We start from the raw sequence: 23195 nt of genomic DNA, 5'->3' as shown, positions 1-23195 counted from the left end.
AAGAAACAAAGACAGGCATCATAGCTGTAAGATTACGAGACAACATGATACGAGCATCATTGTTATGTGATACATATTTCAAATGCACCACAACCGAACGTATAAATTTGGTAAAATACTGCCATGTCCAGACGATATCACATGTCCCATGCCCATGCCAGCATATAAACAATTGCCGAAACCAATACAACCATTTCCAGCCGCTCTATAATTGGAGCTAAACTCTCGTTACGGATAAGAACCACATTTGCCAACAAGAATCACGAGAGAAAAAAAAAAAAAAACACCAACAAGAACTGGATCACCACCGCTGTTGGTGCAGTGAGTGGTAACCAACAATTACGATTTCTTGTAAATTTTCCAAAATGAACTATATAAATAGATCGCCAGTAACAACCTACATTACCATCTAGAACTTTTAAAAGGGTAAGCATCAATGTCAGCTACTAGAGGCTTGTAACATGTTTTCTTTCAGAGGAAACAAAGCAAGGCCAAAGACTACAAGCCGTCATAATTCCTAAAATACCTGTCAGCTACTTCACAGTAACCAGCTCCAGAACTACCAGATAGGCAGCTGCTATGTTGCAATGCAAAACGGAAAGGAAATGCCTACCTGTGGCAGTAAAAAGAAAATTACCGGAGAATGAAAGAGCAAACATAAACACATATCAGCACAAAACAATTCAGCTTTGACCCCTTCTTCTGCGCTTCTTCCCAGCTGAGGCCCCACTTTCTTGTGCCTCCACTGAATCTGAGTGCACCTTTCCGGCAGTAGTCTCAATCTCTAGGCCCTTTGATTTTCCTTTCTCGGACGTACCATTTGCCTTGGACTCATCCCCAGTTTTACGACTGGTAGATAAGCCCTTGAATTTCCGCCCACTTCTGGGAGTTTCTTCACTGGATTTACCTTTACCTGCCTCCTTGGTCTTGCCACCAGTACCAATCATATCATCTTCTTGCTTGCTATCAGTTTCGGGGGTGTCATCCTTTGTCTTTCTGCTTGATTTAGGGAGATCATCCTTGGATTTATTGCCAGTTTTCTGATTATCATCCCCCGACTTGTCACCAGTTTTGGGAGTGTCATCCTTGGACATGCTACCAGTATCCTTCTTAAGCCTATTGCCAGTCTTTGGGGTGTCGTCATTGTACTTGCTTGGGGCCTTCTCTTCTGGTTTGCCTGAACTTCCAGGACTGCCGTCGCTAAACAGCTTACCAGGATTTGTTATTCCACCTTTGGATCTACCTTTACGCTTTCCAATACTGCTATGCTCTGCACCACTGTCCAAAAACACACAGGATACCATTTTAGATCCATTATTACTAAATGGTTCATAACACACAATAATGAAATGGATAGAAGTATTTACCTTATCCGTGGCATCTCCATCTTCAACTGTTTTGGAACAGAACTCGAATTTGTTTTTGCTTTTTTATCACGTCGCCTAAAATCAGAAAGCCAGCATATCAAAGACCAAATATCAAATTTGGAACGACGCAAAATACTCAGAAGTGTACAGAAATCACAAGCCAGCAAATCTACAATTGAGAAAAAAATATGATATTAAAAAAAAACCGCCAATGGGCCTTAAGATTGTGCAAAAGAAAATGAAATCATCATCTTCATCTTCGTCCCCTTCAAAACCGACATGTATCTTCATATCCACAAGCCAGGTGTCCCAAATTAAGACAAACTCTAGTTAAGACAGTGACCTATCTTGGAAAATTAGTACCAAAACCACTCAGATCCACATGGTCCTCTGACTATACCTCACAAAATTAATTCAAAATACAAGCCAAACCCTTAAAACTTAGAGCTGATCTGGATTAAACCCAATAAGAGATCTGAACTTGACCTAACTCATTTAGTTAACCAGGTCCAATTTGTTACAAAATCATGGATCCCAAGGTTAGTTGGTCTGGATCCAGGTCAAGCTAGAATCAGATTTTTCATTTAATTCTTCAACACAAAACTGCAGAAGCCAGAGATGAAAACGCTGAACTGCCAAACCAAAAGACAATTACCAAAGATCAAACAAAATTTCCAAAGCAGGCACATGACAAGAAGCACAAAAATCACAGCACCTTCCCCTCTTCTTCATAATTTCATCAACAGTGATATTCTTTTTTGGTTCTTCTTACTCTCTAAACTCCCTTTCCATTTATCTTCGCTATCCTTTCAAACTGACTGGTGAGCAACATAATCTCACCCTCTCCTCCCATTTCGTACTCTTCAACTCCCCAATCTTCCTCCTCTCTGTCATTCAACTCCCATTTTGCCTTCTATCTTGAGGCTCCCACTTCATGCTTATGGAATAACTCAGTCTATTGGTTCATCATCTTCTACCTTCTTCTATAATCATGAAGCCATAATTTTTGAAAATTCCACTATCTTATTGACAGACTCAGAAGGTACATGAAGGCATCTCACGAAAATCCAAAGGTGACCTCCAATACTCTACTATGAGTGTAAATTTTAAACCCTTAAAATCCATTTTCTGAACAAGAACCTCCAATTTGGAAATCCCAACTTATTCCAAATCGCTCCCCCCCCAAAAAAAATAAATAAATAAATAAATAAAATAAAATAAAAATCCCCATGCTAATTTTGTCAGCCTCAACTTTTTGCATTAATGCCTGAGTTGTCATAGACATTAAAAATAGAACCATAAGGCTGCATAACAGTCAAGAAATAGTATAAAGCTGCATGTTGTTCAGATAAAATATAAGTAGTAATCACAGCAATTATTAACATGCTCGCAGAGCTAAAACAGATGACAATGTGACAGCTTTTCACAGATGATAGAAACATTGGCATGCAAAGAACAGTAAGGGACAAATGTGAAATCTGTGGTATTAAAGAAACAGATTATTCCTTGCATCACTGCCACATGTGACCACTTACGCAAAATGCATCATGAAGACTGTTCTTTATTATACAAAAATCCCACTAAGTGAAATTAAAAAATGCAATTTATATGAAACACTATAAATAAGAGCCACCAAGACAGAAGGAATAGCATGTTGAGTCATCCCCAGCTCCCTATCAGCTTCAGGTTGACATCTGTTCATTATGGCCTTCATTTTCACCTCATGCGCCATCAATGCGCCAATTAACTGAGATTTGACATCCAGCCACCCTCAGGCTCAGACTAATGATGGTCAGCAATGTCCTGCTCATCACTATGCTCTCCCTCATTGCCATCACCAATTTCAGCCATCTTGGCTCACTTTGCTCTCCTTCTTAACCCTAGGTTGGACTAATTTGTTGAGGTTCCAGTCTTTACACCCCTATTGAAATTTGCTGTTTCCAAAGAGTCCTTGTTGGTACAGAGGTTAGCAAGTTTAATGTCCCGTTTTGAATTGATATCATAAATAAATTGTGGCAAAAAGATATTAACATGATAATAGATATAGATGGACAATTTAGTTTAACCAGGACAAATTTACATCGTAGTCTATTAAAACTTCACTGGGTCAAACTAATCAACTCATCTGACCGGTCATACAAAAGAGTTGGGCTGTGTTATGACCAGCCATCTGAAAAACCCATTTTGAACCGTCCAAAGAGATGTTTCGATGGAACGACATTCAAACCATACGACGACTCCATGAACTCTAACCACGCCCCATGATCTCACTGGTTACAGCCCTCTGGCCCAATATCTGGACTCCAAAGACCACTGACTAATGTTGCTATCATCCAACTAAAAATTGCAGTCATAAGGGTTCTGATGCTAGACGCATGCAAATATCAGCCAACGGAGAAGTAGATTTGGTGGGAAGGAGGCTAATCTGTTTGCTAACACCCGATTCACCAGTGAGGAAGGTGGCAAGTCTTGTGGTGCGAACATGGATTGAATTGGCAGGTTGGATCCCCAACCATTGCTTCACTACAATAAAAAAAATAAATTAGGTGGAAGAGTAGAACACTATATTTGAGAGGGTGAGAGGTCTTTCACTTCTAAGAATGTTCCTTCACGAGTACAGAAGATGAGTTATGGGCCTTCCAAAAAAAAAGGTAACATCATTTATGAAGGGAATTTTGAGGAAAAGATTTGAGCCAGTCAGACCACAGTAGACACAAAGTTGAACTAGTAAATATGGGACCTCACCAAAACAACTATGTCAGGTTAGGTTTAAGAAAATTGGCACAGTCTCACTTGTTTAACGTTGATCCTGGTAAGGATTCCCAAACTTGCATTTGGATATGCTATAAGAATCATGATACTTTGTGGTTTTCTTTTTTTTTTTGAAAATGCAATTCATTAATTTAAAGAACTTGGGTTTTAGTAGTATAAAAAATTCCCCAAAATCCCTCAAATCATGGAATTAGAAACTAAGTATAATTTTCTCAGTTATAAATATCATTTCTTTTTTTGAGAGAAGGGGGGGGGGGGGGGGGGGGTGAGCTTCAACACGAAATAATCCCTGAAAAGGGATGATCCCTGGGATCGGACCCCTGTGCTCTCGCCAATGGCGCGAGGTGGCACCATCCATGCTAATGCTGGTGGTAAATATCTTTCTTTCAAAACCAAAAAACCTACCAAAAAAATCTCAACTTTCAAAACTAAAAAAAATGAAACAAGAAATAAAATAAGATTACCATTTTAAAATTTAAGAAGTCAATTGATCCCTAATCTTAGTTGGATATCTCGATATTTTTACCTTTTGTTTTTTACCCTTCTCATACGACCTTATTTTTCCCTTCTTGCCCTTCCACGTGTCCTTCAAATTAATTTCTTTTGCCCTCCCTCTCCTCTTCAGTTTAATTGTATGTACAATAAGTACAGTCAGAATTTTACAGTAACAGCTTGCATAACAACCTAAACTCCCATCGTCGCATCATCATTGTAACAAGAATTTCGAACCTAAGTTCCATAGATCTCGCTTGTACATGCATCCCTAAAAACTTCATTAAAATAGTCACATGCCCATTTACAGATTTAACCATTAAAATGCAAGACAATAACAACAACTCACAGATTAAGTTCACGTCATCATCTTCCAAACTTTTAATACTTAAGAACCCTTTTCACCTTATTTTGTTATACATTTTATACTTCTAAGTCAGACATCAAATTACATCCGGCATTGGATGATAAATTTACAAAATATTGAACTTATCTCTCCCCCCTTTAATTCTACCATTAACTCCTAAATCCCTAGCATTATTTCCTTCAACCTTTTTTCTGTTTTTGTCTGCCAACTTCATTCTTATACAGAACTGTGACAACAAACAATAAACAACTATCATCCTATTTCCAAATCTGGCAACCATGAATGTATTTCACACCACATCTGTATACGAGCATCTAACAATCAAGATGGCTCTGGATAGCAGGCTTTTGGTCCAAATGCACTTCTAGGCAGGCTTTTGGTCCAAAAGATATTTAACCCTGAGCAAGCCAGTCTGAAGACCTATAGGTGCTTGCTTTCAAGGCATTGACACTTGCCATTAAGCCATAGGTGCTTGCTTTGAAGCCCTTGAGAGAAGATAGGGAAACAAGAGATAATAATGAGTGCCTGGATTATAACGAGAGCAGGCTAAAAGACCATAACAAAAGATTCCATGTTATGCAATCATAACCTTTAAGACCAACATGCCGCTTCATCAGTTCTACCTAATTCTCTCAATTAAAACGAAAGCATGACCCCACAACAAAATGCCCTTTAGCAAATCATCAATCACACAACATAGGAAATAATAGAAAGAACTGGTGTGATGATGTGATGGAACCTTGAACCCACATCGGGATGGCAAGTAGAATAACATAAATAAAATCCAATGTTTTCAACGGCTGTAATCTATTTCTGTCTTTCAAGATTGAGTCCAAATTATTTAGTAATACTGATTTTAAGCGGTACAACAGTAAAAGGGTCCTGAATTAAGGATACAGTAGGTGACAATTTAAATTTTATTAAAACTATGGTTTTTGAGTTGAATACATCGAGAGTTTTGTAGTTTAATTCTTGGGTTGATTTGCAAGAACGTAAATTTCATAACTGCTTTTTTCCTTAGCCTCCTTCAGGCTTCTTTACTCTTCTTATGCTTCCATTGTTCTATGTTTCTTATTCTTCATCTTCATCCTTTCTCTTCCTTCTAATTGTCCCCTGCTGTAACAGGTTTCTCAATACAGAAAAAGTCTCGACCTTCTGCAGCATATACTTTCTTGCCTTTTGAGTATCTAAAACTCATCACCACATGCACAGTTCAAATTCATGCTACATCAATATTTCTAAATAAAATCTAGTAATCTATTCTACAAGTCCGTCCACATAAGCATTTCCTCAGCCTATAATTTGACCCAAAATTTTAAAAAGAAAATCAATACAAATAAATATTTCCCTAGATCAGAACCCATATACTCGACCAATTTAATCACTTCTGATTTTCATTAGTGGGACACCTATTTCCTTCAAATCACTGCCACCAGACCTTAACACCATCCCTCTTCTGATAGGTCTAGGACAGAACACAGAATCCTTCTGTTTCCTAAATCATGTATGAATCAACAAGTGCAGACTAGTCCACTTTTTGTTACTAATGGCTTAATATCTGCTTAAAGGAATACCTAGTCCGGAGAAGAAGGATGGGAAGAAATGGAGAGCATGTTGGATGAACAACTCGATCTGATAAATAAGATGGAAAGATTAACCCTACAAGAAAAATGTTCTTCCGACCACTAGTAAGATCAACATTTTAAAAGTCTTAATTTATTGTTTTGGCCAATCTAAAGAAAAACAAAAAGGTATATCTACAATACCACTATACTTGAGGAAAACATGCACCAAAACTGCCACCAACTCAAGAAACGTATTATATTCAAATAAAAGCAATACTTACAATTCTGGAGAAGCATCAGGACTTGAAATATCTTTCACTAGTCCCTGATACATCAAATGAGTATAAATTAGAATACAGGGCATAATTTCATATATAATGCCAGTAATCCATATCAACTCACCCCAACTTTGCCAGCATCCTCTAGAATAAATTTCCAGCGTTCATTCTTGAGCAACAATATTTCTATGTCACCGTCATCATAAAGAATCTGAATAAACACAAATTCAGCATATTACAAATAATAAAAATGACATAAATAAAGTTTCATTCAAGATCAGGAAAAACAGAACTTCAAAATCTACCTAATAAGTCTGATATTTTACCTTATGCTTCTTTGAAACAGGATCAAAAGAATCAACAACACCATCATAAAACCTGCAGAATAAAAGCAGTTCAAATAATAATAACCAATATGACAATTACCCATAAGAGCGACGAAGTATCACTTAGATACAAAACTTCCTTAAAAACTGCAGCGTGTAAAAAAATCAAGCACATCAGACACCTGATGTTCGTTCACCAATTTTTTGAGAAAATTATTTTAGCATCATTTTAAAGTCAGTGATCTTAACATAGTGGGGTAGTATTTGCATGCTTGTAAACATAACAACATCATTTCATAACACCAGATTGTAACAGTCCATACTGTGCATACCATACCTCGTAGCAATTGAAAAAGACTGGACAGCAAATGCCAAGAATAAAGACCATACCAGTTAAAGAAGCTAATTACCATTTCATTTTCCGAATAGCTAGCTTATACTTCATGATAGCAATACAAAGCTGTCTATAAGAAAATAGTAAAATTTTCTATTTTTATAAGTGTAAATTATGGAAAAATGTGCTTAACATATCTCAAGAAGAATCTCCAAGCACAATCTAACATCTGTCGAGAACATGCTGCCTCTCTACTAACAGGATTATGTCATACTAATAGAAGATTTGAGATCATGGGATACTTACGCCTTGTCATCCGGCCACCATACTTTAATCCTGGAACCAACAAGGCCCCCATCTAATACTGCACTTTGAGCTGGTGTGTCAGAACCCTGGGAAGAACACAATAGGAAGAATGAAAGGACTATGTGGCTCAACAAATGATACAAGAAAAATATTATTTAATGTAAGAAATCAAATGAAGAAACAAAAAGAAACAATAACAAAACAGATTCAAGTAGAGAAAAAAAATATTCAACAAACCACAATTTCAATATGATTTAAATGTTCTAGCACCTGTTACCTATTGTTTCCTCAAAAAAAAAAAAAAAAAAGTTGGTTTAAACGGGAGACCAAAGGAATGCAACAATTTGCACATGAGAATGCCAAAAACACAAAAGAATGACAAAAGGAATGCAAGACTTTAAATTAAGTTCACCTCAGTATCCATGTCCATAAACCAATAACAGGTAATAGCCCTCCCAAATAATAGAAGCGAGCTGTCACCTCTCCTCTGCCTCCTCTCCGCATACATCAACAATTCCTATTAAGGGCAGCTATCTCTATGTATGTATCTATGGTTTCAAATAAAATCTCAAGTGTTAACCAAAGACAATACTCAACATGAAACTGTCTTAGAGTTATGGTTCACTGTACCGAAGCATACTGCCCCCATTCCAGGCATGTCATAACATTTCAGAAGCGGACTGAGACTCGGTACAGAGGGTGTATCGCGTCTCCATAGGCCAAACCAACCCCTGCACGAGGCATACCAACACTACAACAGTGTGGTACCAAGATGGTGAACCTTGCTCAAACCTTTTCAGGCTTGAACTCAATGAAGGTTAATAAAAAAAGATTACATAAATCACGTCAACGTACTTATGAGACAAGTGGAAAGGATTATATGTAAAAGCATATACAAGAAGGCGCAACACTGTCAGGATCCCATGATCCATAATTTGGATAAAGCAACATTAAAATGGTTCAATTTGAACCATAAGATCAAAAATCCGGATTCTAAGATGTAGGACCATGGACTAGGCACTCCTTCGCATCATGAGAGTCATAACATATTATAGCAATCAAGATGACCATCATTCCACTAGGAGTCTCCTTTAAGATGTAGTAGGACTTCCAATCAGCATCTAAATCAGCCAACTTATCTCTTCTTGATGGAACTGGAGTGCAACATAATAGCTGGTTTAGTTTAAATAGGTCTCTGAAAATGAAACTGGAAAACAAATTTTTTGGCACCAAAACTAACTTCTTTTAATGTCTTTATACAAAACATGCTGATGAGAAAAACAAATAAGCCCCTATAAATGAGCATCTAGTAGCCCCCCAGACAATCCATGCAACTTAAAAAAGAAAAAAAAAAATTCCTTGCATACTCCAAGATAACCTAACTAAATCCAAAGCAAAATATATGACCTTTGGCTAAAAAACAAGGTCAAATAAAGCCCTTTGCTTGGCCTTAGTTGCATCAACCTGTGTGATCCGACAAGCCATTCCTTAAAACAATCTATGCAACTTCCATCCAAGGATTTGCAACAGGAAGTTCAAGCCTCCAGTATTACTCTCTTACAGTTCCCTGTAGAACTCTTTTGGCCTTTCTAATTCACTTGAAAGGAAAATCAAAATCCACGGAAGCATCTAACAGCGGTGTTGAATTAGTACAACCTCTCTCATCACTGAGGAATAGTAACATTAAGGCTCACTGGTATACAAAGAGTGATTCTTATAATCTGATATCTTTAAGCACAGGTGGGGAAAAGAACAAAAAGATCAGAAATTTAAAGGTTCCTTTCGGTAAAAGAAACAGTAACTCTCAATTAACCTAATGACATCCCTAAACATTTAAGTACGTGTTTTGAGTTGTGCTTAAATGACACTGATCAAATACAGGCCAAAAAGAATAGTTCCGGGCCCCCAACAAAAACGTTGGTTCTGTTGGGCTTCTTTTTTGTTGGTTGTTACCCAAACCTTTATAAATAATATCATTGCTATTAGTTGCTTCCTTTCAATAATTTTTACACAACTTACAAGTACATCTCTACCACCTCATCAAAACTCATGCTAGTATAAATTATACTAAAAAGTCTTCAGATACACAATTCCCACAAAATACAAGATACTTGAATAATATTATGTTATGACAATTTTTTTACATATATTTTGATATTTATTAAATAATTCTTCAACTTTACATTATGGGACATTATAATCAAAGCCATTTGAATTAAACTAAAAAACATGTGAAATAATCTCGGTACCAAACACCAAACTGGTACATTACTGGTTCGGTATGGCCCGAGTCAGTATGATACGCATCCCATACCGAGACATCTTCCGAGCCATTTTTCACACTTTTTATCATGGTACCATCTAAAATCAGGCAGTATGGGTTGGTACGCACCTCGGTTCACCTCGGTACCGTAGGTCGGTGTTGACCCAAATAGTGTTTTTGTACCGATTCTGATCTGGTAGGTTCGAGGTAGTACAGCAAACATTACCTTGGATAATTGCTATTGTGGTCAGCAAGTGATCCCTCTCAGTATGATACCAGAGCTAACCCCATGCATTGGACAGCAATCATATACAGCAAAACATAACAGAGAGTATTAGCAAAAAATGACATTTTAGGAGCCTATATTTCTTCCATCATAGTCAAGCCCATACTACTAGGATTTGACAATATAAGATGTCTAAAACTTTCAATGATAACATGTATTACCAATTAATATTCATTAACATTCTATATACCATATTTAATTTTTAATTCACTGAAGGAAGACATATTCACAGGGCATTAACTGCAGCCATTAGTTCACTAGCATATATATTTTTTTGCTCAAACAATCTTGCCCTTTTCAAGAGTTTCTACTAAACATATATCTAAAGAACCAACATGTTTAGTGATTAGAAGCTCCTGGAGACTGTGGAACTCTATGCAAAACTTTGCATTAAAACTCTCCACAAAATTCAACATAGGCAATCAAATCTTACCACTAGATTCAAATAGTAAAGAGGTTTTGAAATAGGAGGTAGGGAGAGTAAGATTTTAGAGTAAATCATGGCTTGACCTGTGGAAAGCATGTCTGATTTGCTTCAAGTTGAACCAGGGAAAAAGTTAGTCACAAGAACAAACAGCAGCCCAAAGATAAGAGGAAGTCAGAGGCAGGACTAAGAAGATGCTGCTACATTTTGTATTGTTTGATGCAACAGATTAAGTCACTGCATGTATATGAAAGAGAATAAAGAAAATATTTACAAAAAAAGGAAATGCAATAAATTGAGAAATTAAAAGAAAGAGGAAGCTCTTGGCAGCATGCAAGCTGCCAAGGATAAAGTAGAAAGGCAAAAGAAATACAAAAAATAAAGGAGGATGAGAGAGAAAACAGGAAGGAAAGAGAATATAGAACAAAGATTAAACACAGACTATTGTTCTGAATTTCTAAATATCAAACTACAGAGTTAGGCACTCCAGAGTCCTAAATCCAAAGACCAGAACACCACTCTAGATAACACTCGAGCTGAGCATAAAGTTATTGACAATGCTAATCAATACAGGCATAACTAAAATATTAGTCTCAGTCCCAGGATATCCCAAATGCATATAGAAGAAATAATCGATGACAAAGAAAGCCTTCATTTTTTTGACAGAATAAAATCTTAATGAGCACAGCAAAACCACAGAAACTAAAATAACAAACATGATCAGCATACATGAAAGCAGACAAACACCCTGAAAAACAGACCTCTCCAAGGGGTGAAAGGCCATGTGCTTGCCAACCTCCCCGCCCCCAGCGGGCCCCCACCCCCAGCAGGCGCGAAGGAAAAAGAAAAAAGGAAAAAAAAGAGAGAGTCTAACAATTACTGTCAGTCAGCTTAAAAAACAAAAATTACCTTTCATATTTCCTCCTTTCACACAAATGGCAAACCTTAAGAGACAGAATCTCACAATGACATTGTACCAACATACCTAGGAAATGCATCAATATTTTCCCTTCTATCTTCGGAGACAGAAATAGCTACTGAATCTATCACACCAATAAATGTCACATGCTCCCCATGATGCACAAATTTAACATGCCACAAGATATGAAACAATTCACACTGCAGAACCTTATAGTGCTCTATTATCACCTAAGTAACCAATCAGAGATGAATGAATCGCCCAAGGTGCATTTCCACGTACCAGTTTAAATGAACGATAAAAATAGCCAATGACAAAATATGCAAATCCTATGGAATCCAGACATTGGCAAATAAAGGAACACTGGGAAGTGAAGCCCTCATGATCCTCAATCATAGCCACACACAAACGATGTGTGCTATGCTGCAAGGGATGGGCAGAAACATATATAGCAATGTATATGATACTGACTTACCAACCATATAGGAATAAGATGTAATTATTTCAGGATTGTCAAAAATGCCACAATTTATTAGCAAGCTTCTCAGTACCTCTTCAGTTCCTCGACCTCGCTTTCTCTTAGTTTTTGCACTAGTGCTCTCCTCCAGATTGCCATGATATTTACTTTTAGCTTTCAAAGCAGATTTTGGTGAAGAAACCATTTCCTGAAAAAAAAAGGAAGCAGAACAATTATAATCCTTCCAAAGAATACAACGAACCAATTTACCATATAAAATAATATACAAACATCCTATGCAATCAAAATTTCGTCTTTATTTTCTCTGTGTGGCATCATGAATCTCCTATTAGTTGAACCTATCAACTGCTGACTTTTTGCCTCTGACACCGCTAGTAGTTACAAGAGGTTATGATGGTAAGATCTTAATTTTCTATGTAAGAGGAAAAACAAATAGCATGGCAAGCTTTGAAAAAGATGCATAATCTAGAATGATAAAAAAGATGGCACTCCAAAAATAAGAGAAAATAAGAGAAAATAAGATAACATATAAATATAACCCATGCAATTGTTTATTTGAGAGGCTCATAACTGGATGACATGATTTACAAATTCAAGGGTAAGAAAAACAAAAGAAATAAACCATACAAGGTCCAAGAGGGATAATAAATGTTTGGTCAATGGTGAGATTAAGATAATTGAGCAATGATTACTGGAGGAATTTATCGAGTGACTTTCATTGAGAGGATTATCAGAACCAATTTGTATTGACTATTGCATACCTGTTATTAAATAGTTTAAACAACCAAAAAAAATAGATATATAATAAGCAAGATGTTTGGAACCAAAAGGTAAGACAACCTAATGAAAAACCAACTGAAATGTGGAAAAACATATGGGTAGTTAAGCTTGTCTGGATTATTTTTATATGTACTTAGATCTTTAAAACAAGTGAAATGCCAAATGATTAGTGAACGACTCAGGTCCAATCACCTAACAGCAATATGTACTACACAACATTAAACTATTGTTCATGATATTGTAGTTCTGAATCTCACTAAATTATAAAAAGATAATAAAAGCCAAAATTAGGGGAAAAACACTAATATTCTGATCAGACACCAAATAGGTCAACTAAGAAGGTTCTAACTAATCTTGCACAAACTCTTGTGAAGAGAATGTCGTAGTAGCAGAAGAGGTAAATGACTTCGAAGAACAAGATGAGGATTGATAACTGAACTTCCCATTTTAACAGGGTAACCCCAACACTCGCCTTATGCCCAATGGAGAAGGTATAAGCTACTGACAGAAGATCTGAGCAGGATACAACAATTGAAGCCATTCTAATTGCAAGGAAGAACTTGGATGGAGAAGAGACATAAAATGGCATGAAAAGAAACAGGCTATCATATCCCAGAAGGTCAAGAATGGCAGAGGAAGCAACCTCTCGCGAGCAAAGTGAGGGACATATAAAGCTAGCGACAAGGAGTCAATGTACATATACCCATATGACCAAGTACTCAAAAAGAGGGATTATCAACTTTTCTATCACTACCTTCGAACTGAGTTCTGCAGCTACATCTTTTTGAGCATTATGTTTTTCCTTCTGCTGCTTGCTGTTGGACTTCAACTGTTTTTGTGATGATTCGCCATCAGTGACCTTTCTTGTGGATGCCTTTCTACTTGTCTGTCTCCGTAGCTTCGTTTCTGAACCGCCTGTTATAGTTGTTGGTGTTTCACCATCATCAGCATTATCTAGATGTTTTTTGCGAGAGCGCCTTGAAGACTTTCCTTCTGAATCACCGCTACCCTCTAATTCCTTCTTGGAATCAACATCTTTCAACGGTAAAGCTTCATCCTGAGTATGACCACTTCCCAAAGATCCCTTCTGCCCTGAAAGGGAAGAAGATTCGCCAGCTACTGCACTGCCACCACCTCTCTTTAAGGATACATTTGACCTAGGGGGTCGACCCCGTCGGGGTCGAGTTGCATCAGGACTCTCACTATGATCTGGTGATACAGGACTGCCAGTTCCATTATCGGATCCAGAATTGAGCTGAATCTCATCTTTCTTAGCTGAGTCTGCTACTTTTCCAGATGGACCATCAAATTTTGCACTACCAGCTTCCTTACCACAACCTTTTCTCCTAGGTAATGCAGGAGTTTCTTTGTCGCCATCAATGCGAGAATGGCCAGCTGTTCGGTCGCTTATTTTCCTTGCATTAAGGTCTGAGGTACTTTCTGGTTTTGCAGGGGTTGACTCCAAGTTATCTGAATCAGCTCTATCACCTGCAGAAGTACTTTTGGACTGACTGTTGCGACGAGAACGCTCGAGCCTCTGTTTTGGAGATGTTTGTTCGACCACAAATTCGCCATTGCCTATCTGAACAGTACCATTGCTCATCACTGATCTAGGTGACTTGTCTGCTGCAGTACCAACTTCTTCAGCACAACCTACTTCTTGCTCCATCTTTGCAGAACCCTGAATAAAGGAAAAATCGCTTGGCATCCATACTTCAATTATCAAAATAATTTACCACACAAAGAACAAGCCATATTAAGTTACATGCCTGAGGCAGCTCATCAGAAACAGTCCTCTCAGATTGTTTGCTGTCATCTGCCTGAAGCATGAAAACTCGATCACTAAAAAAATCATGGACAATTCAATTATCTCAAATCTATTGACTCCATTACAAGACAAAAGTTGAAAAGTAGCCAACTAACTGGTGATAAATTATCCCCAAACAAATAAGAAAATGACATCAGGTAACATGGTAACCATTGATGATGTCCCATAATATATGGTACCCTTTAAATGATATCGCATCAGACATATGAATACCTTTTACTTATGCCAATGCAAAGCGGGAGCATGACAATCCATGAAATATAAAGGTCATATGGAGGGAAACAGCATGAAAATGACATTGCTGGACACAGGCTCCATTTGACACTACAAAAAACTTCAAAACATAAGGGAATGTAACCAAAACCTCAGTATATAACTTCATGACATTCACCAACAAGCAGTAGCAATGCTACAGCTGAAACAAACCAAAGAAAAAGGAAAATAGTAACGAAGCATCCTAACAAAATGAAATGATCAAGAAAATACCTCCAGCATACCCAAAGTTCAGACGTCCCAAAAAAGATGAAATTAAAATAACACATTACTATCCATAATAATACTGAAAGCAGAACAAAATGCAATCATATGAAGCACTTAGTTATCATCATCCAATAATCTTACCCACCAGCATTGACCAGACAGATGAGTTTCAATCACTTCAAGGTTAGCTTGTTTGAGAAACTTGGAATAAATTGACATTGTTAAAATTAGTACAGGTAAGGAGAATGTCACTGAAAAGAATAAAAAGAAAAGAGTTCCCCAGCAATTTTTTTCAGAGGAACACCTCAACAATACCCTTGTCTGCTGCCCCAGTTCTTATAAGAATTGGGCCCAAGGTTCGCCATGCCAATTGTACCGACATACCGGTGGGCGTCGGTACTGGCACGGTACTGCCACCCGGCACGGTACTGTACCGGCGAAAGACCAAAAGAAAAAAAAACCTCCCGCGGACGCACGCCCGTCCGCGTTAAATGCCACAAAGTAGCATTGAATATCCCAAGCGGGGCCCCGCGCCCGCACGGGCGCGCTGCCCCGCGCACGCAAGCGCGGGGAACCGAGTGTTGGCGCAGTTCCCAGCGCAGAAAACCATCAAGGCGTGGGGCGCCCGCGCTTGGGCCGGTAGGAACCAGGCCGGTTCACACCGATACGGTGTATGTACCAGTGCGAACCGAGCCTGTTTGCATCGGTATACGTATGGAACCGAAATAATACGTCGTATGTCGGCACTGGTCCGGTACGAGCTAAACCGACCGATTCCGCTCAGTTCAGCATACCATGACTGGGCTAGTTCCAAGAATCACTTCTAAACAACACTGCAGTGAAAGATGGCTGCAAAAGTTCAAAGGCACAGGCCTCAAGGTAGGGAGAAACTAAGAAGCATCTAGACCAATAACCATTTGCTGTATGATGTGACCTATATGGAAATAATAGAATAATTGGGTGCTTGAGAAGCAATGTAATCTGCTGAGTGAATTGTCAAAAAAGCTGCATTGAACAGCGAAGAGATCTTTGGAGTGAGTGGGTGCGCAATGGTTTCAACTTTCAAGTTTCAACACTATGCATCCTCTTCCGAACAATAGAGAATACAAGCACAGAGGGGAGAGGCATCTCTTTTGCCAAATGGCAACTCCGTATGGAATGGTTAAGATTAACAATGTTTTATTTCACTAAATATTTCCAAAATTGCATCATGTGAGTTGCGACTATAACACTCAAGAACATTAGGGACAATCTACAGATTCTGGGCATAACCTTTAATATATTGAGCAGTGCTTCATTGTCTTAGGGAAGATCTTGCTCGTGCTATAATGAAATGCAAAGGCCCTTGTCATTGGGTAGAAAAGAATTCCAGAGGGGTCACAACAACCCTAGTTCAAGCAGCTAGCATTGGACTTGGCTCACTATTACATGATGTTATTCAATGTTATAGCGCTTATCTTAGACCAATCCATTTGGCAACCAATGCTAGACTGATTAGCAAAAATGAGAGAGAGTTCTATAAGCAGTCATTTCATTTCTAACTACACTTTGAACTACCAAGCTTTGATGGTTAGGTTACAGAATGGCTGTTACTTTAGTAAAGGGTAGTTGTTGAGCAGCAAACAAAAAGTAAAGCTATGAACAGTTTTATGAAACAGATGATGAAAAAGGTAATATTCAAGCCATCCGCTGAAAAAGAAGACAAAAATCGAAGAAATGGTAGGCCAAAATATAAATGAATTGATGTACTGTAGTTTCAATACTAGCAAAACAACCACTAGAAAAATATCACTGCATGCAAGTTTGCAATAAGAAAGACTTCTTTAAAACCAATCTACAAGTAAAATGTTATTTATTAATAAGTTGTCGCATGACCAGACAGCTTCTTTTTCTTAACATCATATAGCATGATAGCTAGAAATTAATTAAAGCAAGATTTTATACTTCAGGTTTAATACCCTAGGCTGTGTTTGGATGCTGGTTAAAGGGTGGATAACATAAAGTTATCCAGATAACCAGCCAAACAACACTCAAAAAATGGTGAATGAGCTCGTTCAGTCGACGGCCCAAAAAGGTCTTACGTCTTAACTAGGTTATAGTTATTTCAGGGGGAAGGTGAAATAACTTTAACCACCAAAAGAACTCTCTCCTCACCTATACTCTTTCATTTTTTCCACACTTCATCCCACAACTGTGGGAGCACCAATCATTCCCTTTGATAAAACTTTAACCACCCAAAGCACTCTCTCCTCAGCTCTAAACTTTTTCATTTTTTTCTTCACTTTATCCCACTAACCATGGGAGCACCAACCAAACAACAAATAAAGTTATTTGCTGGTTAGCTAGTTAGGGGGTGAATACTAATGGTTAAAGTTATTCAAGAGGTGGTTAGTTATTCAACATCCAAACACAGCCCTAGTGTTAGGCAACTACTTTCACTTGATGTCTTGCCATAATCATCTTCAATGTTCAAATGAAGGAAATTTGATTCCCCCCCCCCCCCGTTTTCCCAAAACAATCAACAATAAAAGTAGTAGTGTTTTAGACATGCATTTTCTTTTATTAAGCTAAGATATCAGTCAGACATGCTCTTGCTCCTTTTCACCCATGTACACAAAAACAGTTCCCTTCATGAAATGATTAGTCCCTGTTCCAAAAACTAAGATGTGTACAATGTCCATAATTTACTTATCATGTTACATGTAGATAACACATTTTATTTACGAAGTAGAGGAAAGATGGGCACACCATAACCATTCCAGAAGCATTTGCATCATTCTGCTCCATGCCATCAGAACTCTCTTGGCATATTGAGGCAACAATTTTACTGTATTGACTCAAAGAAGCACCCATGGATTTAACTAATTCTCTCATGTAAGGTTTGAGCTTTGCTGTGCAATTACTCATCACTTTCTCCCCAAGTTTGTGAGCAATAGGCAACACATCCTGAAGGCAACCAAAAAGAAGACAAAGAAGAAGAAGGAAAATTAGAATTAACAATGCATATTACACAGAGGACATATAACAACATCACAGATATGACAATTACTTGGTTATCCTTTTTCACAGTGTCCAAGAGGCATGTGAGAAGCTCTGTGGAAATATCTTCGCTCTCTTCTAATACAAGGGTCATAATGGTCTCCATCGAATTAAAAATATTTTCCGAATGATTTGGCCTGAGAAGAAAAAAATAAATAAATAAAGCCCATCCATCATAAACAAGAAAACACAACTAATAAACCGATTGTTAAGAGAAATAAACACAATTGATAAACCAATTGTTAAGAGAAATAAACACAAAATTAAAACTGCTGAATCACAAACAGAGAGGACAGTACATAGAACTCTTTATATAAAATGGAAACAAAATAAGAGCAGTAACGTGAAGCAAACAAAAGATATATCTGACCTAGTAAAGCCTAAGGAAAGAAGGGAGGGGGCTCTACAAACTCTAGATAATAGAGGTACCATATAAGTAAAAATATATATAAAATTGGACATTACATGTCCTGATGACCATGGTGATGATATAATTCTTTATAAATTGTTGAATGCTAGAAAATTTAAAAGATAAACTATGAAAATTGGAAACAAGGTCAAAAGTGTAAAGGAAATGAAAAATCTGTATCCTGAATGAGAGGTGGCACATTACTAGGGCCAGGATATTGGATGACAACTGTTTATGATGAATTCTTCCTCTCACTTTTTTCTCCACCTCTATTTTTTCAGGATATATGACCCCTTAACTATCAGAATTTAGCAAGAACTTTCTGGTAAAACTTACACCCTTCAATCAATACTTACATCAGGTTACTCTAGATACAATCAGGGTACAAGAAAATCAACGATAAGTGAAGATTAACCAAGATAAAAAGATTATAAACAGCATAAAGTTGCAGAATTTGCTCATAGAACATCTATATATACTACCACACGTGCAGCAGTTTCAAAATAACTATGGTGAAAATGATTTCCCTAAGATTTCATTATGTTGCAATTTAAATATTTAAGTGATAAAAAATTTTCTAGGTTTTATACAGCTCTTGGGACTCCAGAATTTCATCCTTAGAATAATAAATGGTTCAGATAACACAACTGCACCATCCACAGTATGATATCAAACACCAACATGCAAAAAAAAAATGTACTTTTCCAAAAAAAATTAAAAAAGGATAACAATTTATATTAAGCGGGCATTTAATGGTTTGCAGGGCAAGGAGCCTGGGATAAAATAGTAGCATCATTAACAAGCTTCCTCACCTTATGGTACTCAGAAAATGATGAAACATCTCGAGAATCAGAGCATCACATTCAAGATCCAGCATCACAACACATGACCGAACCTTTGCAACAGTTTCAAGAATTGAAACTCTCCTGGAATATGAGCGACTAGATATATCATCCAATTTTTCAAAGGCTTCAACGATCCTCCTAAATACCTCCTGAATATTTATAAAAAAGGGTTAGACAAACTTATGAACACAAGATACACAAATTGTGATTCTTTTCTTAAATTTTCAAACAATGTGATGTGCCTCAAGAAGAAAAAATACTCATGTTTCCCAAACCTTCATCAAATCATCATCATATGGAGCTTCTGGTGCAGTTATTCTTGTGATTTCACTGATACAAGATGCCACAGCAACTTTCACGTCAGTGTCTGCATGTCCTATAAGCTCTTTAGCAACCAGTGCCTTCATTGCAGGACGAAGCGCATTCAACATTGACTCAGATGGCGATTGTTCCACTCTTGCTAAAAAGCTCTCAGTTTGCTAGGAATTAAAAGAACCAAAAGGTCACAATAAGAAGCATAGTATATGGAAGATCAACTTGTGAGGTGCATATAAAAGAACCACTATGCACAAAGAGGAAGCAGTGCAGTGATTGAACTCTGATATATTCAATTCCAAAGATGCAAGTATTGATTTTTGTTAAGTGCAAAGGGACGGATAATTGCTTAGGTAACAATAGACCTACAAAGAAAGACTGTTCAACAGTAGATGAAAGGTTGATTCAGCATTACAACAAACATAAAAAATGGAAGGGCAAAAGAGAAACAAGTTGAAGAATAAATAGTCTGTCAGCTTTTTATTAATAAAAAATGTACAAAAATAGCATGCTTCCTGAGGGCGACAATTAGTTTGACAATATCAAGCTATAACTATGACTAATTAGAATATACAAAATAAAGTCCGCAGCAAGGACAGGCATGTGCCTGCTTACTCTTATTTGAAGAATGAAATTGCTGATGTAGTTTTCAGCCTCTATAATATAGTTTTCAGCTTCTATCATAAATGATTTCTGGGTGCTGATAAAAATACAAGGGAGCCAGGATTCTGTCCTTGTTATCTAAAGAAAATTTTAGGACAATTCCTCATCATAACCATGTTTGACAAAACTAGATGTGTACTTCAAAAGAAATAATTACTTGATTTAACATAAAGAAAACAACCAAACCAGTTATACCTTGTGGTGGGGCTGTGCAATAATTCTGTCCACATCATCCTTTTTCTCTTGTTTCCTTCAAAAATTCTAATGCCCACTTCATATCCATGAAAATGGGCATCCTTTACTTAACACATTAAATTCTCGCTTCCAAACAACATGGAGCACATGGCACAAAGGTATGATCTTATGAGAGAATGATATGAAGGTATTAAGCATTCTTGTTGCTTTTCTGAGGGTGTCATGCTAGAAAATGAAAATGGATGCAGAGCTTGAACAAATCAAATAAGATGTATGCAATGTCTGGATTTATTATAATAGGATTCTCTAGCAAATTCAGCTATATTCAGACATTTTTTACATAAAGAACTGCAAGTTTCACATATTGATTTTATAAAATTCACTTGGTATAGCATCTTGGCATAAGTTCTCACAATCTGAATTTTTAGTTCCTCACAGATGAAGGAGAATAAAGACTTTTATCATGCAGTACTAAACAAAAGTTTAAAGAAAAATTAAGGTTTTCCATACAGCAGATTTGAAAGTTGATCCAAACTCATTTCCTATAATCCACCACGCAAACATGCAAATATTTTTTTAAAGATATTTTGAATAATGATAGACCGGAATCTCATTACATCGATGCACTAAAAGTCCACTCAGTTTTCACGCGTGATCGTTCCTACTATTTCATGGGTGTCTAAAAACCATCTCTTCCAACTTCTAATCAACAATACAGATGCAAATTGAAATTAATTACGTATCATACACCAAATAAAGTTTCAAGTAACACATCACAGTACCAACAAGTGAAGAAACGGGACTAATCTATACCAAATTTCGCAAACAAGAGGAAGAAGAAGATACCGACGCTGCTTCTTTAATTAATTGATTGATTCATAGAATAAACAAATGGGAATCTAAACATGGGGAACCCATCCATACTAATCCGCCAACCATTGAGTGAAGAAACGAGACCAACTTATACCAAATTTCGGGGGCAAAAAAAAGAGGAGGAGGAGAAAGACACGGACCCTGCTTCTTTAATTGATAGACTAATTAATAAAATAAACAAATAGTGAATCTAAACGGGGGAATCCATGCATTCTAATCTGCTAAAAATCAGCAACAGGTTAATCAGATAAATCACACAACAAAGGCCTCAACAACGAATCTAGAAAAAGAGAGCGAAATAAAATGTTAACGGAAGGGAGAGACTAGGGCTTACATCAAGAAGAGGGAGGAGTTCATCGATAGCGGACGAGCGAGAGGCAAGCCGGTTCCCAACCCCCTGAAGCCGGTCCTCCAGCTCCTCCGTGGACGCCATTCCTCTAAGTTCAAGATGGCCGGCGCTCCGACCTCCCCCGAAGCTCTCAGGGCATCGAAACCCTAGAAAACCCCTAGAAACCCACCGTTAGGACTCGAATCAAGAGCCCAGAAGAACGGATTAGAGAACGAAAAAGCAAGAAAAGAAATCGAAATCTAGGGTTTCGACCAGGAGACAGAGAGAGAGAGAGAGGTGGGGCTTGGAGGACCAAGCTCGGTGATATTTACCTGGATTTTTTTTCTCGTTCGCGAAAAAAAAAGTCTCTTATTACTTTTTCTTTCTTTATTTTTTTTTTTTGTTGTTGTCTTCTCGATTTCGCTTCGCTTCGATCCGCTCGCTTGCTCGCAGTGGTGCTGCGGGCTAGCTGGGAGGGGCGGGTGACTTTTAAGCGGACCCGACGGATTTCACCGGGTTTATGCAATCGGTTTCACCGAGGACTTTCGAATCCGCAACGGGTTTCCTCAGCTTTCGGGTCTCGCGTGGGAAGGTCCGAGAAGGGACGTGCCGCCTCAATGAAATGACCCATTTGCCCTCCATGAATCATTAATGGTCGGCCCTGTCCTTGAAGGGATGATATCATTCCGTTGTTGTTCTATTGGGATTTTTTTAATTTAAATGAGGCATTCCATGAATATTATTGTAAAAATAACTGTAAATTTGGAACTAGTTTGAAAGTTTTTGGTGTCCTTGGTAAGGAATATGATAGAAAAAACAGAGGACCAACGCAGGACCAAACCTAGGTCACTACTATTTAATACTTGATGAGTTTGTTAACTCAACCAATTAGCACCATTCAAGAAGTATTTAATATTTTTGATATTTATTTATAAATTATTATATAAATATAATTATATATTTATACTTTTTTGGTTTCTGATTATGTTTAACAGTTAGGAGAAATAAAGATTTTATGGAGCATTGCATTCTCTTCTCTGAATAAATAAATATACGAGGCATGTGATCTTTAGAACTATAATGCTGTTTCTTTCAAAAATTACTTAAATTTTTTTGTTTAAAAAAAACTTGTATGAAAAAATAAATTACCATCTTAATCTTATTTTTATTTTAAAAGGGGTAAAATAGATATTTTACTTGAAATCAAATTCTGACAAATATTGATGATCTACATAAATAGCATCAAGATGTAAAATAGCAATT

At 37.3% G+C, this 23195-nt stretch overlaps 1 protein-coding gene across 4 annotated transcripts; it reads right to left on the bottom strand.

Annotated features, from left to right (window-relative positions):
- Positions 1 to 345: 345 nt before the first annotated feature.
- Positions 346 to 22406, bottom strand: LOC103714235 (sister chromatid cohesion protein PDS5 homolog D-like). Of its 4 annotated transcripts, none has more exons than XM_008801420.6 (15): positions 22265 to 22406; positions 21939 to 22110; positions 19834 to 20037; positions 19526 to 19707; positions 18315 to 18441; positions 18014 to 18211; positions 14727 to 14777; positions 13712 to 14638; positions 12251 to 12364; positions 7808 to 7893; positions 7168 to 7219; positions 6966 to 7052; positions 6845 to 6888; positions 1368 to 1442; positions 346 to 1278 (listed from the first exon to the last, which is right to left on the bottom strand). In XM_008801420.6, the coding sequence occupies exons 2-15, from the start codon at positions 22035 to 22037 to the stop codon at positions 684 to 686; spliced, it is 2841 nt and encodes a 946-aa protein (XP_008799642.4). In that variant the 5' UTR covers positions 22038 to 22110; positions 22265 to 22406; the 3' UTR covers positions 346 to 683. The 4 variants fall into 4 exon arrangements, with proteins under 4 accessions (XP_008799642.4, XP_008799643.4, XP_088572668.2 ...); XM_008801421.6 differs by having other exon boundaries at positions 21939 to 22099; positions 22265 to 22394; XM_088716542.2 differs by lacking the exon at positions 14727 to 14777 and having other exon boundaries at positions 21939 to 22099; positions 22265 to 22394.
- Positions 22407 to 23195: the final 789 nt, after the last annotated feature.

The sequence above is a fragment of the Phoenix dactylifera genome, chromosome 2 (genome assembly GCF_051530095.1).
Source record: "Phoenix dactylifera cultivar Ajwa chromosome 2, Ajwa_hap1_PhDact_Kaust_v1.1, whole genome shotgun sequence".
Taxonomy (NCBI): Eukaryota; Viridiplantae; Streptophyta; class Magnoliopsida; order Arecales; family Arecaceae; genus Phoenix; species Phoenix dactylifera.
The sequence above is the reverse complement of the archived record's forward strand: the minus strand, read 5'-3'. Positions and strand labels throughout refer to the sequence as shown.

Excerpts from the sequence above, each read along its gene's own strand:
- LOC103714235 (XM_008801420.6), bottom strand. The coding sequence starts at position 22,037 with ATGGCGTCCACGGAGGAGCTGGAGGACCGGCTTCAGGGGGTTGGGAAC. Across the intron at positions 19,708-19,833 it reads ATGATGATGATTTGATGAAG|GAGGTATTTAGGAGGATCGT; the intron begins GTTTGGGAAACA and ends ATAAATATTCAG. Across the intron at positions 7,894-12,250 it reads GAGGTCGAGGAACTGAAGAG|GGTTCTGACACACCAGCTCA; the intron begins GTACTGAGAAGC and ends TGTTCTTCCCAG.